The sequence below is a fragment of the Hydra viridissima genome, unplaced genomic scaffold (assembly GCF_058129835.1).
Source record: "Hydra viridissima isolate aposymbiotic clone 2 unplaced genomic scaffold, HvirCarnegie_v1 scaffold_1, whole genome shotgun sequence".
NCBI classification, from domain to species: domain Eukaryota; kingdom Metazoa; phylum Cnidaria; class Hydrozoa; order Anthoathecata; family Hydridae; genus Hydra; species Hydra viridissima.
In genome coordinates, this window is record NW_028324300.1 from 34,981,135 (window position 1) to 34,996,831 (window position 15,697).

Genomic DNA, 15,697 nt, shown 5'->3' on the forward strand with positions numbered 1-15,697 from the left:
GCTAAAGAAAGTCGTGTAGTATTTTTTTTTTGCTAGAAAGCTTTAGAAGATTGCTAAACTATTACGTTATTGGTTAAATATTTTTTACAAAGTTTATTTTTAATTGTTATTGACTTGAAAATGACTTACACAAGGTTTGTTACATGTCCCTTATAAAAAATTATAGAAAAATCAATTAACTAGTCCTTAGTTATTCGATTTTTTGTTAACTTTTTGAAAGGGACATGTTTATTCAAAATACAATCAAAACTTTTGATTAACTTTTAAATAGAATAATTAAGATGATTGTCGTACTTTACATGGTCATCCCATTCAACATTTAAAATATATTGAATAAATTCAGCTTTTTTAAAGTTTTTAAAGCAGCTTCTAAAAATAGGTCCAGGTTAAGTTTGCGCTTTGGTATTTTATTATAAACTGAGCAAGATAATCAGATAGTGAAGTGGTAAGATTGCTTGAAATTATATCAGAAGAATAAAATGTTTAGAAAAATATTATGAATTCTTGTCCTAGAATGAGTGGTTATGCGTGTGGGCTGTAAAACAATAGGAAAAAGAGAATTTGAAACCATTGATTCTAAAAAATGTGAAATCTCATTGATTGAGCAATTCAAAGTTGAAATTAATTTAATTTCAACTTTGAATTGCTCAATCACAATACATTCAATGTAGTTAATTTTCTTAAGAAGAGGATTTAGGTAGTCATCAACAAATTCAGACGGACACATTGATGGATGGCGATTTAAGCAACCAACTAATACGCTACTTCTTTTAGAATTCCTTACTTAATAAATCCGAGTTATTTACTTTTAACCGGAATCAAATGAGTTTTAATGTTAAATATACATCAAAGCACAATCCTTTTTAGCTTTAGTTGGTGTGCGAGCAGATACATGTATCTAAATCAGCATTAGTTATAGACACATTATCATCGTGCTGTTTAGATTCAGTAATCCTAATAATATCAGGCAAATTATCAAAACATGCTGATAGTATTTTAAATTTGTCTGAATGAACCTTGCAGAATTTTGGTCTAAGCCATTGAGGTCTCCAGAAATGATTTATCATGAAAATTAATCAAGCCTGCATTATTAAATGGATTTTTTACCAGATTAAATTTAAGTAACTTTCCTGCAAGTTTGGTAGATGACTCAAGATCAAAAATGAAGACTACAGGAGAAAAACCACATTGTTCAATATTTCGCTTTGGCGTCTCTTTCATCATGTACTGGTGCTTACAATTACTTCTGGAAAAATAGGAGCGAAAAATCACCGTTGTCAGGGGCTATCGAGGTGTTTAAAAATTGGATAAATTAGAACAACAACCGCAGTCCAATTTTTTCAGGGGTTATGTCATAGCTGTACAGGTCATTTCTGTAAAAACCAATGAAAATCTAGGAACAAATCACTTAAACAGTTAGCAACATTACAAACAACAAATATGGTGGACGTAAATAAACCAAATATCACTGAAAAGCCGAAGAAAAAGCAAGTTAATGGTTGAAAAAGAAAGTTTTCTTGAGATGAACAATTAAGAAGTCATGTTACAGGGCCAAAATGTAACTGTAAAATGCTACAATGTTTTTAGGTTACTACCGAAGATAACAGGGGAATGACAATTTCTTAATTCAATTCTTTCAAAGATAAACGAAATGTATATCTTGCCTCTCTCATTTCTATTAATTGAGTTTGGATCCCGCAAAGACAATGATGATGATGTATTACCACTAGAAATTCCATTACATATATCAAAGAGATTTGGTACTCAAATCATTTGGATCAATAGTTTGCAATTCCACTTTAATTGGTTCAGTTGTGAAGACGGATAATTTTTGTATTTGTACAAAATCATATTTCTAAATCCATTTAAGAGGCGCACTATGAATGCCAATCAAAAAACTCCCTTCGATTTATCCAAGTTACAGTTTGCATTAGAATTCTCTAAAAATTCTTTTGATGCTCATTGTGATAAAGTCCTTGAGTTACTGAGGGTTTTTTTCCTTAATGTTCACTGTGTTCTGCTCTCCTTTTCTTCTATTCTCTTCATATTTTGCTTCTATCCACAATTTTTCAGGGATTTCATTTGGTTATGGTATGCAAATCCTGGAAACCGGCGTTTACAAGTATTGAGGGTGATCGATCTGAAACCCTAGTCCGATTACATGCTTGGGCTAGATTCGGCAAACTAATTTGTTTTCTACAACCTGCTACGGAAGAATGATGAGCTCGCAAAAATATTCTGGAAGAATATTGTCTTCAAATTTTTTCGATACACCAAACACTTCACAACATAATTCTTAACGTATTTTTGGCATTCCTAATTATTCAGATAATATCTTGAAAAGTGCTTTAAATCAAAAACAACAGAGGATGTTTACTAACTAGAACATAAAAGCAATTCAGTTTTGACCATGCCGATATTATTGCCTTAGACGAAATACCTATCTAGAACGATTTGGCCTCCAACACCACTATTGAGAAGATAGGTTCGAAGTAAATCCCCATGAAATCGGTAAGGCATGATCAAGTCCGTGTTTCTATTTGTCTCACTGGGAAAGCAGATGGAACCGATTAAAAAACCCTTCATTACACGTAATTGAAGATGACATGGAGTTGGACATTACGTAAATTAAATGTAAAATAACATTAAAAAATGAATTTTTATGAAAAAGACAAAGCTGTAAAATTTTAATAAACGCCTCCCTCGAATAGACGCCCCGGGGGTTTATTCAAAACAATACGGGATAAGGTTTTAAAAAGACCACTCTCTAAAACCCTATAACGTTTATAGAGTTTGCTTCTTATTCTTAACGAGCTTGAGAATTTAGAATAGTTGACGACTCAATGAACATTTTTTTAGGTATATTTTCCAACATTTTTAACGGTCATATTTTTTGAATTCATGTGTGTAGGGTTTTGATTTTAAATGTTTACCCTAAATCATAGGGTGAGCAAAAAACATAAAATATTTCTTTTTTAAAAAATTAATTTCCTCCACTTTAACAAAAGTACAAGTAATGTTTATCTTTATGATGAAGTTAAGATCTAATTGGTGTTCTTCCTAAATGAAGGATTTGAACGGAAAAAAAGTGAATTTCTTTTTGACATTTTCTAAGTTTATGCTTCACATCAAAGATAAAATTTATAAAACACTTATCATTTTCTTTTTGTAATTCTATTTGGAACCTTTTTTAAAAATCTTACGGAACTCGATAAACAAAATAACTCAGTTTGAAGCCAAATTTAATGCATTAACTCTACAAATAAAAGTAGTTAAAAAATATTAAAGTATGAAACATAATACTTATTCCACCACGTTATATTATATGTATACATTATATTACAAACCCATTAAATAAGTAAATAATTATATATATATATATATATATATATATATATATATATATATATATATATATATATATATATATATATATATATATATATATATATATATATATATATATATACTTACATAAAACTAATCAGTGTAAAAACTAAGGTGCAATGGAGTTATGACGGTTAAGTTTTAAAAACCTGCCTTTCATTTAAACAACAATTTCAATTCTTCTTTTGATACTTTTCCATCGTTATTTTCGTCAATGCAGTCCAAGATAATTCTTTGGTAGGATTCTAAGTCTTTGGTGGATGTACTCTAAACGCAAAAGAAAAATACTTTGCAATTTTCTTAAAATACTTTCGTTTTTTTTTAATGTTTTTAAAAAACACAAAGAAAAGAATTATAGTAAAAGAAAGTATACTTTAATGACATCAGATTTTGAAGCCATTAAATCTCTGATAAAACCAAGAAGTTCTGTTCCTTCCATATATCCGTTTTCATCCTAAATGAATAAGAGTTAAATAAGATCTCACCAAACAACAATAAAAGGATAATTGTACTGATTTAAAAATTTTAAAATTCAAATAGCAGTTTAGTAATGTTGTAGATATATGTAGCAGTTAATTTTACTTATCAACTTCTTCTCATTCCCAAAGTAAATGTTTTGTTATATATACTTTTTGATTGAATTGATTAAATTAAATTCAGTAAAACTTGATAAACTAACCTCATATTAGCAAAAGTGAACATTTTGTATATTTGACTTAGTGTAATTTAGTAAAAATATATTAAAATCTTCATTACCAGGGAAGTTAATGTTAAGAAAAAATTAAATATGGAACTTGTTTGCATGATAAAATAGAATGGGAGATTAAGGTTCCAATACTTTAGTTTTTCAAACCCCTAAAAATCTAATAAACAGTCAATAAAATAAGTTCCTTTGTACTATTTAATTTCTACTAGATACTCTTCTCAATCCATTACCAAATACTAACCAATATTTTAAACCAAATATTTTTCCAATTATAGATATAATCTAAATACTAGTGTATATAACTAACTTGTTAAATACGTCAATAAGTAGAGACTTGGGCAAACAAACTTTTTTTCCTTTCTATTTCTGTTTCATTTCATGCCTATTATCTTAATGAGTCTGACACTAACTAAAGTAAAGAGGTGAACCTTGATAATAGTTAACTTATTTATCAATTGCAGGTAATATTCTCAAATGAGTCACATTTTTAAGGGCAAGGTCAGCAATCCCAATTTTTTTCACTGTTCTGTTAGTGAGTATGGTCTACAACTCAAGGGCACATAAAATAATAGAGTAGAGGAAATGTAACATTTTTTCATGTTTATGACTTAGATGTAAGTAATTTTCATAAGATTATATTTTAACAAGTTAACAACTACTAATATTAACTTACTTTAAAATAAGACATCAAAAGTTTTTAGTTAACTTGTTATCATGTAGAGAAAGTGAAGGAAAAGGAGGACGAAACTCCAAAGGACAACTTAACATAATTAAAAGAGAAAATGAAGAAGATTAAGCCATTTCTCAGGGATGTAAGAAAAGCTTTAGCAAGATAGAAGATAACTGGAAGTGTTCAAGTTAGTAGTTAAGCTGAAAGGTAAAAAAATTTAGGTGACAGGAATGATGGTCCAAATGCTACATTTAAGTCTGGATGCTGGAAAAAGGCATAATCTTAGTGCTTTAGTCTGCAAGATTATCTGATATGAACCCAAAAGAAAATATTTGGGGCTGGTCAATTTTCAAAAATAAAACATTGCCTGGGATTTTTTTTTAAAGACCAATTATACATACAGAAAACAAGTTTGAAAATGAGATTTGAAAAACAAGAATAACAAAAGTAAACCTGGTCATAATGTTTAAAGATCTTTTCAAACTCCTCGATGGTGACCTCCTATGAAAAGTGTTTATAACAAATAGCACTAAATATTGTTAAAGTCATCAATCAAGAACTAAAACATAAATCATAACAATTTAGGGCAAGTGGCATTCTGCATTAATTTCATATACATTACCTCAAAGTTCTTTAGAAAGTTATCTTCAACACTAATGATTCTAAATTAAATACATTTTTATCATTAACTTGTTTGGCAAAATGTTACACTGGTTCTTTTTTTTAAAAAAAAAAAACAAAGCAAACTGATACACCCTAAATTAAATAATCTTAATAATTAACAATTTGCAAATATGTTAAAAAATTACTTTGCAAGTTCATTCAGTTCAATCTTGCCATCATTGTTTGAATCAAACAACTCAATCTAAAGAAGAAAAATATAAAACATATTTTAAAATTAATTTGTTTTCTTTTAAATTGAATCAAAATTTCTTAACCATATGGCCTTGACATCAATAGTTGAAAAACAAACATTGAAAAAAATATTAAAACTGCTTTTCACCAATGCTCTAAGTTTTTAAAACTTTCTTACGTCCTGAACACATCAGGTTATAAGACATATTGACATATACCACAAAAATAACTTTATAATTTAAATTGCATAAGTCAGGTTTTTACTTTGGTTTTAAAAAAACATTAGAAAACTTTCATTTACTAATTTTCTTTGTACCATTTTAAAGTTTTACAAAAATGTCTTAAAATGTCAAAAATAACATTTGAACATTTTAAATGTATGATCAAGTACTAAGATAGAGTCAAAATTACCAACTGAACATTACATACATACATACATACATACATACATACATACATACATACATACATACATACATACATACATACATACATACATACATACATACATAAAATATGTACTAAGATACACTCCTGTTTATTGGGGAGTATTTTACTTATCTTTTAATTTAGGAAAAAATAGTTGCAGAGAAGAACTAATAATACTAATGAAAAGTATAAATTTCTACTAAAAGTTGCAATTAAAAAACTAAAAAAATTTTTAAAAACTTTAAAACTACTAAAAAGACTTTTGAATCAGGAAAACAGTTTTATGCCCATTGACGGACCCCAAAAAATTGTTAAGGTATCAAATTCGTATTACTTTTCTTACGAACAATTTAGCTGTTGCAATAACTGTTGGAATTTTTTTCTGGACTTTGTTGTGTTTTATTAAAGCATTAATCATATGCCCCTTTAATTTGAACCCTTTAACTAACCTAAAGAAGTGCAAGGTTTAAATAAAAAAAACTTGAACAAAAAGTGATAGCTTTTTTTGACTGATTTCATACATTTTTTTTTTAACAGTAAAAAAAAAGGTTTTTATGTCTAAAAGAAGAACACTAAGAAATAAGTTAAAACAATTGGAACTGGACAACTTAAAGCCTTGACAACAATATTCAAAAAAGAAAAACTTAAGCTAAAGTGTAATTTATAAGCAAAAAAAGAAAGCTAAAAAAAATTTTTTTTAATCAAAGTTACTAATCCAAAGAGATAATTATTGAATGACTGTAACATTTTATTTAGGTTTTTTTGAAAATGTAAAGAAAATCTTTAAGACTTTACATTCAAAACAAACAATAGAAATGAAATAGCAGAGCATGACAAGTTAAATAATAGAATAAATCATAAATAGAGTATAATAACTTAAATAATGTAATAAAATAACAGAACTTATGAGAACTTTAAAAAAAAAAATGAATCACTGAAATCTAATTTGATGTGATTGTGTACAACGCAGTTTTTTATTTTACTAAAGTATTTAAATTAAAAAGATGAAAGAAATCAATAGAATTGTACTATCAAGCAATTTGAAATGGATTTTCTTAAGAAAAACAAGCAGATAACTTTAACTAAATAGAATTTTTAAGGATGACAAACCATGGCTTCAGCATAGTCCTCGATACGCTGTGGTGAAACATTATCATCTTGTTTCCTGAGAAGATCATGAAGGAATCCCTGTTGATAAAAACAACAAAAAAAAAAATTAAGAAGTTTTAATCTTATAAAAAAAAAAAAAAAAAAGAGATAAGATTTATCTAATGTGTTTAAAGATAAAAGAATCTACAAAGAATGTGTATTAATATATTAATGTATAAGATCTCTATTTGGTGGCAGATTTTTTTTTAATCTATTATTTATTATATTTTATATATTCCCTTGATTATAATGAATACAAATTTCATTTAAAAAGGGATTGTTGTAAAGATAAAAAGGACAGAAAAAATTCATTTCTCACTCAGAATATAAATATTTTTTCAGAAAAATTTTAAAAACTGTTAATCACTGACAGCATTTGACTGCTGAGAAAGATTAGAAAAATATACAAATTTAAATCACTAATGAAAAAACAAACCATGCAAGAATAAATTTTCAATCAGATGAATGAAAAAAAAAAAAAAAAAAAAAACAGAACCTTTTTTTTACATTTAATTATGCATACCTTGAGTTCACCTCTTTCTAAAAATCCACTTCTGTCAGTATCATAATGGTACCAAAGCTGAAAAAGTAAAAATCAAAAATATGAGTATAAATGAAATTTATATTGTTGCAACTTGCACCTTCAGTGGTATTATAACAGTATTGATTTGTATGAAACAGTAAATACAAAATTTCTTTCATAAAAATGAAAATGTCAATTTTTTTTAAAGTAAAAATTTAATTTTTTCATGATTTTGTTCAAAAAACATTTTTTGAAAATTTTTTACAGGTATTAATCATAACCAAACACAGCATAGGTAAAATTGCATATAATAAAAAAAAATACATAAAAAATCAATGGTAAAATTGCATATAATAATAAAAAATACATAAAAAATCAATGTATTAAAAGGGTCAAGTCTTTAATAAAAAAAAAAATGGATTCACCTTCAAAAAATCAGCAATATGAAGTTTATGTGATTCTCGAAATTGCAAGAGAAAGTTTTCATCAGTGGGCAGAACCTTTACCAACTATAAAAATTTAACAACTCAGCATCATGAAATTGCATTTGAAACTATATTTTTCAAAAATCCTTAATAGATAAAACAAAAAATATTTGTGTTTTCAAACGAAAAAGCTAATTTCATTAGAATTCAGAAATATGTAAAAATAACAAGTCTGATATTTTACTTAAATAAAAATGGTATCTAACTAATTCAATAATAATTAATACAAAATAACAGTGAAAAAAAAAAAAGAAATTCTTTATTTTGTAGTGTTTCTTAGAACTAAATTCTATAGAAGGAAATACTACAGAAGGTAATACTTGTGTGACTTAGCAAATATAATTTTAATAACAAAACAGTAACAGCAAAAAGAAAAACACCAACAATAGCATTAACAAAAAATTTCTTATTTAAATACTTATTTAATATATTTTTACTTGGGTCTTTTATCTACGGTAGGAAAACCAATAAAATTAAATATTTTCAAAAATGTAATTAAAACATTACCTCCTTCATTGAAATTTTTCCATCAAAGTTTTCATCATATTTGCTTAATAAATTCACTTTGAATTCTTCCAAATCTTTTACCTGGAAGAGTATAAGAATTAAAAATTACACGTTCAAATATATATTTTCTATATTTTATACCTATTTTAACATATACCTAATACATCATGTAACTAATACATATACACAAATAATTTTTTCAGTATTGCACTTAACAGCTTTGTTAAATAAGCATAAAATACAAGTAGTAGCCCTTACATTATTTCCACAAATTTCTTTAAGGAAACTATCCAGTTCACCAGCCTCAATAAAACCATTTCCTAATAAAGAAAAACACTGAAATACAAAATACCAACGTGGAGTTTTGTTTTACACTGAATAGTTTAACACATTTGGCGCACTCGACTTTGTCCCTCTCCCCCTCCCCCTCCTTCCGTAACTGTTGAATTACAAAGTTTAAATTATGACCAAATGTTGTTACAAAGTATACACTGTTACAAAGTACAAACGATAACCAAAAATATTCTTGTTAATAGTTTAACATTTAATATTTAAATTTTACATTCAATAGTTTAAATAATTGAACCCAAACCCAAAGTGTGAGTGTATATAAACAAAGAAAGGAAAGCTCAATTCTGAAACAAGATTAGGTCGATAAGCAAAATCAGCGAGATAAAAAAATTACTATCATGTATAGTAAGGCCGATATTTTCGTCGCTTATTACTTTTACTTAATTTTTGATTATCATTATTGTTGTTATTTTCATGTCTTACGACATAAGAGGCAGTAAAACAGAATACAATAATTAACGTTAAAGAAAATGAAAGTTTGGAAGCTCGAAAATAAAACCTCACCGTCTTTATCAAAATCACTGAAAATTTTAACAAATTCCTCTGATGATATCTTTTTTTTCCCTTTAAATTCAGTCACAAACGGTTGCAATCCAGACATTTTGTTTAGGAAATCTCTCAAGACACTATTAAAGATACACGATCAACCTCTAAAATGCTCTTCCAATAAAGAAGTTGCTATCTTGGCAATTGCAACGGAAACTTTGAATCTAGGAAAATATTAATTTCAATGGAAATCTTTTTGAAAATCAATAATTAAATTTCAACAAAGGATCTTATTCTTTTATGAATAATTAACGAAGAAATAATTAACTTGAACAAAAACACTTTTAAACTCTTTGCATTTTCGATCACTAGACTTTCCATTAGAAAATGTACAACTCTCCTTCGGGAATTACCACCTTGCGCTTGGCTCCAACTGGCCACATTCAGAGATCAGCGATTGATATAGGAGCAGCTACAATAATAATATTTTTCTTCGCATTAATAAATAAAATATTAAATAAAACATAGATTAAAATAACTAGGAAACAAAGTGAAATTTTTTTTCTAAAGAAAACAAAAACCAAATGTTATTTTTAGCAATGGAAACTGTGATGTTAAAGAAACTTTCATGGTCTTTTATTTTTTTCCTTTCAGCTTGAAGTGATTAAGACTTGAGGTGAGGTTAAATCCCAAATCAAATTTTTTTCTTAAAAATTTATACAAATTTTAACTTAAAAGTTAGATGTACACAATCAACTGTAATATTGAAATAATTTTCATACAACATTTTAAGCAAAATTAAATAATTAATTTTTTTTAGTTTAAAAGTAATCGTGGCGATGGAATCGGTTCCTCCATTGGCTCCTGTTTTGACAAATCCTTTCAGTAAGTTTTCTTAATAATACTTAACGGCTCCATGTAAATAATAAGTTTTAACATACTAGAGAATTAAAAGCAATTTATATTTCAACAGAATATAGTATAAACAGAGACTATTTTTTTGGTTTTTTCACCAAATTGGCTCGAAGTTTTTGATTTAGATAGCTTACCTATTTAAAGACGTCGCGTCATGTAGGATTTCATTTGACAGAAATTCGTTGTTTATTAAAACCATAAACCCCTGGGAACATTAAGTCCGTACCTAATTTCTTTTGAGCATATGACCTTTAAGCAACGCCAAGGCATAGTCTGCATCAAAATGTTTCGCAAACACTCGACCTCGCTAAAACTACGAATACGGTATATAAATGTGGGGTGATCAAATAGAATGCAAATCTGTTGTTTATTTTTTCTCTTATTGTAAAGCCTGTTTTTTTTTCTCTTTTTGTAGAAAGTTATTTTCTTTCGTTTTTAATTTTAAGAATCTATTACAAAATGAATTTGAAAACCTTTCTATTTTTTAAGTTACGCAAAATTAATATTTCTATTAAAGTTCTATTTAACAAATGGTGGTTTTAAAAATAATCTTAGGTTTCTTGCTATGGGTAAAAAATTAAAAAAAACACACCCAATTTCATCTCTAGTGTTTAATTGCTTTAAAAAATAGTGACAAGACCAAAAACAGGAACAACCCAGAAAAATAAAACCATAAAAATCAATGGCAACAAGTTTTGATGTTTTTGTTTCTTTTATTCAAGAAGAGATTTTTAAGAATAATTTCTTAAAGTTAAAAGTAAAAAATTCATTTTAAAAGCAAAGAACAATGTTAAAATTATTTTTTTGCCATCGCTTCAGCACTGAATTGTAAACCGTTTGACTTAATAATTTGCTCTCTTCAAATCGAGAAAGCTGCGATTCTCATTTCCTTAATAATTTATCGTGTTGCTTAATCAAAATCGAGCTACAAAATATATATTCTTAAATAATGAAACGTTCTTCGTATTAAACTAAGTTTGAAACGTAGATTCGATATTTAACGAAGGTTTATGAAATACAAGGCAATAATGGCCGCTGATTCGAGTAACTCAATGATAAAAAAAGGAGAAGTAGACAAAATGGAGATAAAACTATTGTTTTTTGTTTAAAGATTTTGCTATAAAAAAACGACCAAAGAGTCAAAATCTTTAATAAACGAAAAAGCAGAAACTCTCGATGTTCTTCATAAAACCTTTTTTTTGTTTTAAAATTATAACTATGAGTCGAATGATTTCGAGAAATACTTTTAAAACAAATAAACCGATTGAAGAATCTATTGATAGTGATTTGCTTAAAGTCAACCTTTTCGTGGTTGGAAATCGGAAGGTTGGCAAAACGAGCTTGATATTCCGTTATATAACAAATGTGTATTCCGAAATATACATGCCTACTATGGGAGTCGATAAAAAAAAAGTAGTAATTGAAACGCACAGTGGGATAAAAGTTATGGTTACATTTTGGGACACACGTGAGAGTTTTCTCTTTAATTTTTGTATACAAAAGGCGTTTTTTTCTTCTTCTTCTTCCATAATCAGTAAGTCTAATTAGTAAAAATAATAAATCTATTACAATAACTTTATAGAATGTTATGATATTATAGGATATATGTAAAATATGTAAATTAAAATATGTACAACACTATTACACACATAGTATTATATATAAAATAATAATAAAGAATAATTGATCACCTATCTACACAACTGTTGAAAAGAAAAAAAAAAGGATTTTCAAAAAAGTGTCGGAAGATTTGCAAAACAAGGTAAACAATAAGAGTTAAATTTATATGATTGATTAAACTTGTTAAAGAAAAAAAATTAAAATTCAATGAAATCATTCAAAGCCTGAAAACTTGTTTATCAAAAATTGAAAATGCTGGAAAGTGAAAATGGATAAAGAAAACAAAAGATGAAAAACAAAATAGGTTGTATTGGATTCATTAAAAACACCTGAGGTTGATGCATTATTGTTGTTTTAAAACGTCTTTTATCTTAACACAAAAGTATAAAATGCGAGCAAATAAACAATTTTAGACAACGATTACAAAAGATTTAAAAAGAATGTTGTAGAATTTTTAATAAATATTCATTTTTTAAGCAGCTGCAGCCAAATTTCAACTAAAACCTAATACACTCTTTTTTTTAAAAAAGATATTTCTTTAAATTCAAATTAATTCAAACGTGTTACATTTCTTAATCAAATTTTTTCAATATCTGGTTTTTTTTTAAAAAAAAAAATGTTTTGTCAAAATTATGAATTGTTTTAAAAATTGATCTCTACTTTCGATGAAACGTTGAAATTAGTAGTTCGAACTCTGTTGCTAAGGAATCGCTCACAATTATAATTTGGTTTAAGTAAAAACCTCATCATTTCCTTAACTTTATATTTAAAAATGACGTAATTCTTGTTCCCAAGGTTCTAACGCTCTCTTTAATTTTGTACCATAATGAACTTAGACCAAGCTGATCAAATGGCTTAAGTTGAGATTTGTGTGTGTATATATTTTACTTACTAAAGTAATGGAAGTAAATGAAATAGTTTTATTTTTCAGCTGGAGATGAAACAACACGTGAAAGTGTGGCCAGAGAGATGTATAATCGTGCATCAGGATTCCTTGTGCTTTACGATGTCAACGATATCGAATCATACAATGCAGTTTATGATTGGTAATGAATGAACTTAAAATTTGAATTTCTTTGTTTTTTATAAGCGGAAAGAAAAAAAAAAAGAAAATCTGCATCTTTATGAACAATTCAGATTTTAAACTGTTATAAACAATGTTATAAGAAATGATTCTTGATGTCTTCTCATATCTGTTATAAACAATGATCATAAGAAATGATTCTTGATGTCTTCTCATATCATTAGAGTATCCACCAATTTTTCATCATTTAATAGGTGGTCGTGTCTGTTCTGCAAAAAGTTTATTTAGTTCCTAGCAAAAAAAAAAAAAAAAAAAGCATAATCGTTTAAAAGTAGACAAAGAAATTAAGGTGGGAAAGTTCAAAGGTGGGAAAGCGTGGGTTAACGCACAGTTTTAATATTAACTTCAATGGTTTACTGGTGTAATGCGATTGTTTATTTTTTCCCGTAAAATTCTTTGGTTTTTTTCTTCTCATTTGCTAAAACTCTATAGAATTTGAATTTTTTTTTTTGATCTTTTTTTTTGCATATTCATTCTTTTTTTCATAGGATGAACCTCATTGAAAACTACGCTTTAGAAAACGCTCAGATTGTTATTGTCGGAAACAAAACGGATTTAAGGGATCCGAACAATCCCAACATTTGTAAAGCTGATGGTGTTCATATGGCCTCTTGTTACAGGGCAAAGTTTATGGAAATCAGTGTTTATACAAAAAAAAACATCAAAAAAACGATCAAAAGAATGGTTACCAATATTTGTAACGAAAAGAGAGCGCATTAATCTATTAAAAACAATCGTTATCCCGATAAAGAAAAAGAACCCTTTACAATATAAGTAAATGAGGTGATTCCTTAACAAACAACGAATTATATACGATAATTCAATTTTGTATGGATTTATACAAAGTAAAGTCTGATTTTTATATAAATATAGAAAATAAACTCACCCGTTTTTATATAAATACTTAATTATGCTGTCATAACAAGTTAAAATCTGTGCAATCAGTCGTGAACATTTCAGACGACAAAATAAAGGTTTGTAAAAGAACTACAATGGTTTATTATTTTTTTTATTGGAAAGAATATGAACGCAGTGGCCCAGGACAAAAACCCCTTTAGCAATCCTTTAGGATTACTTTAGTCTTTTGAGATTCTATAGAAGTGTTACAAACTTTTTTAAAATTTATATCTAATTCGTATACACTTTCGAAACATTCTTAAACTTTTTTTCCTGGGAATGAATTAAATATTGCACCGTAACAATTAAAGCAGAATGGAGCAAACGAGAAAAAAAAAAAAAACTAAGATGATAATGCATTGTGGGTCAAATTTAAATTTAAGTGAACAAAATTGATAACTTATTTCTCAGAGGTGTTTTAAGTTTTGTTTTTTACATATAAACTTATTTGATGATGACAGTTCTCATTTTTTTATATATGTGGAAAGTAATCATTGAGTCAATATATGTAAAAATATCACATTAAAGCATCAAATTAAACACACATAAAATGCTATTTTTCCAAATTACATAAGTTTTTTCAAGAGTTTACATGATACATTTTATATTTTTTATTCAAAATTTTCTTTATGAGGATGATGTGGCTGCCGTAAAGCACCAATGACAGAATCTTAAAAGAACAAGAAGCGTCTTAAGAGATCTCTTTTTGTTTTGGATCAAGAGCATCTCGTGTAAAAGATTCACAAAACTTTTTTGAAATCTTTATTTCGTGCTTCCTCTATTTTAATTCCCACTATTCCAATAGGCAAAACCATCTGGTCTATTACTTGCTATTCATAAACTCAATACTTTTGATGTATGCTTTATGCAAGATAATAATTACAGACTTAAATTTCTAGAGCGTTTATGCAGTACTCTATGAATTTGATAAATTAACAAATTTGATAAATTTGATAAAAAAAAAAAAAAAAACCTATGACAATTTGCAAATGATTCAATGAAGCGTTTTAATGAGAACTGCATCCGTTCTAAAAAATTTGGCTGTTTGTTCCGTAATGTGAAAAATTCTTTGAGTTCAATTACCCAGATGTTCCAGAGCTTCTTGATACGGACACTTGACACGGACAATTCCAAACCCAGGGCAACTTGATCTTAAAACTCATCTCGAAAAAAAAAAAAAAGGAAATCTTTTGTTTAAATTTTTCCTTTCCATTGTACGATTGCTTATTTCTCAACCTCTGACTTTTAACTTATTTTAAGAAAACGCTGTACGTAAAACATTCAAAACATTCAGACCTCAAACATAAAACATTCAGACCCCAACCCATTTCATTACCATTCAAAACATTCAGACCTCAAACATAAAACATTTAGAGCCCAACCCATTTTTATTAAACGAACTTTTTTCATGATATAGATTAAAACCTTCTCTCAATGCACAGTTGGGATGACCCAGATAATTAGATTTAGACCATTGTCAAATATGAGAACTAGAGCTTTATATGGAGTTTTTTGATATTGTATTTTCAGATTCAATCAATTTCTATTTCTATTTTATGACCTTCTTTCCAGAGGTTTTTTCTTCTGGAGCGTGAAAACCTATTTGATGAACTATTTTATCTACTTTGTATTT

The 15,697-nt window shown here is 27.4% G+C and overlaps 2 protein-coding genes across 4 annotated transcripts; one reads left to right on the forward strand and one right to left on the reverse strand.

Moving 5' to 3' along the window:
• Positions 1 to 3,435: 3,435 nt before the first annotated feature.
• LOC145192210 (calbindin-32-like) lies at positions 3,436 to 9,761 on the reverse strand. Its single transcript, XM_090083258.1, has 11 exons — positions 9,567 to 9,761; positions 8,970 to 9,031; positions 8,712 to 8,792; positions 8,145 to 8,228; positions 7,720 to 7,776; positions 7,158 to 7,235; positions 5,573 to 5,628; positions 5,386 to 5,425; positions 5,217 to 5,264; positions 3,761 to 3,841; positions 3,436 to 3,654 (listed from the first exon to the last, which is right to left on the reverse strand). Exons 1-11 carry the CDS (start codon positions 9,661 to 9,663, stop codon positions 3,544 to 3,546), a joined length of 795 nt encoding a protein of 264 aa, XP_089939384.1. The 5' UTR covers positions 9,664 to 9,761; the 3' UTR covers positions 3,436 to 3,543.
• Positions 9,762 to 10,014: 253 nt separating this feature from the next.
• On the forward strand, positions 10,015 to 14,062 carry LOC145192212 (ras-related protein Rab-3C-like). Of its 3 annotated transcripts, XM_090083273.1 has the most exons (4): positions 10,015 to 10,224; positions 10,369 to 10,433; positions 13,015 to 13,129; positions 13,656 to 14,062. In XM_090083273.1, the coding sequence occupies exons 2-4, from the start codon at positions 10,388 to 10,390 to the stop codon at positions 13,885 to 13,887; spliced, it is 393 nt and encodes a 130-aa protein (XP_089939399.1). In that variant the 5' UTR covers positions 10,015 to 10,224; positions 10,369 to 10,387; the 3' UTR covers positions 13,888 to 14,062. The 3 variants fall into 3 exon arrangements, with proteins under 3 accessions (XP_089939399.1, XP_079925535.2, XP_089939408.1); XM_080069409.2 differs by lacking the exons at positions 10,015 to 10,224; positions 10,369 to 10,433 and adding an exon at positions 11,412 to 11,931; XM_090083282.1 differs by lacking the exons at positions 10,015 to 10,224; positions 10,369 to 10,433 and adding an exon at positions 12,693 to 12,817.
• Positions 14,063 to 15,697: the final 1,635 nt, after the last annotated feature.

What these genes read in the sequence shown, in the direction of transcription:
- LOC145192210 (XM_090083258.1), bottom strand. Translation starts at nt 9,663, where the DNA reads ATGTCTGGATTGCAACCGTTTGTGACTGAATTTAAAGGGAAAAAAAAG. An exon ending in AAGAAATTTGTGGAAATAAT is followed by an intron (nt 8,793 to 8,969) that starts GTAAGGGCTACT and finishes ATACTCTTCCAG; the next exon opens with GTAAAAGATTTGGAAGAATT. An exon ending in AGGACTATGCTGAAGCCATG is followed by an intron (nt 5,629 to 7,157) that starts GTTTGTCATCCT and finishes TTTCTTCTTTAG; the next exon opens with ATTGAGTTGTTTGATTCAAA.
- LOC145192212 (XM_080069409.2), top strand. Translation starts at nt 11,640, where the DNA reads ATGTTCTTCATAAAACCTTTTTTTTGTTTTAAAATTATAACTATGAGT. An exon ending in GGTTACATTTTGGGACACAC is followed by an intron (nt 11,932 to 13,014) that starts GTGAGAGTTTTC and finishes TTTATTTTTCAG; the next exon opens with CTGGAGATGAAACAACACGT. An exon ending in TACAATGCAGTTTATGATTG is followed by an intron (nt 13,130 to 13,655) that starts GTAATGAATGAA and finishes TTTTTTTCATAG; the next exon opens with GATGAACCTCATTGAAAACT.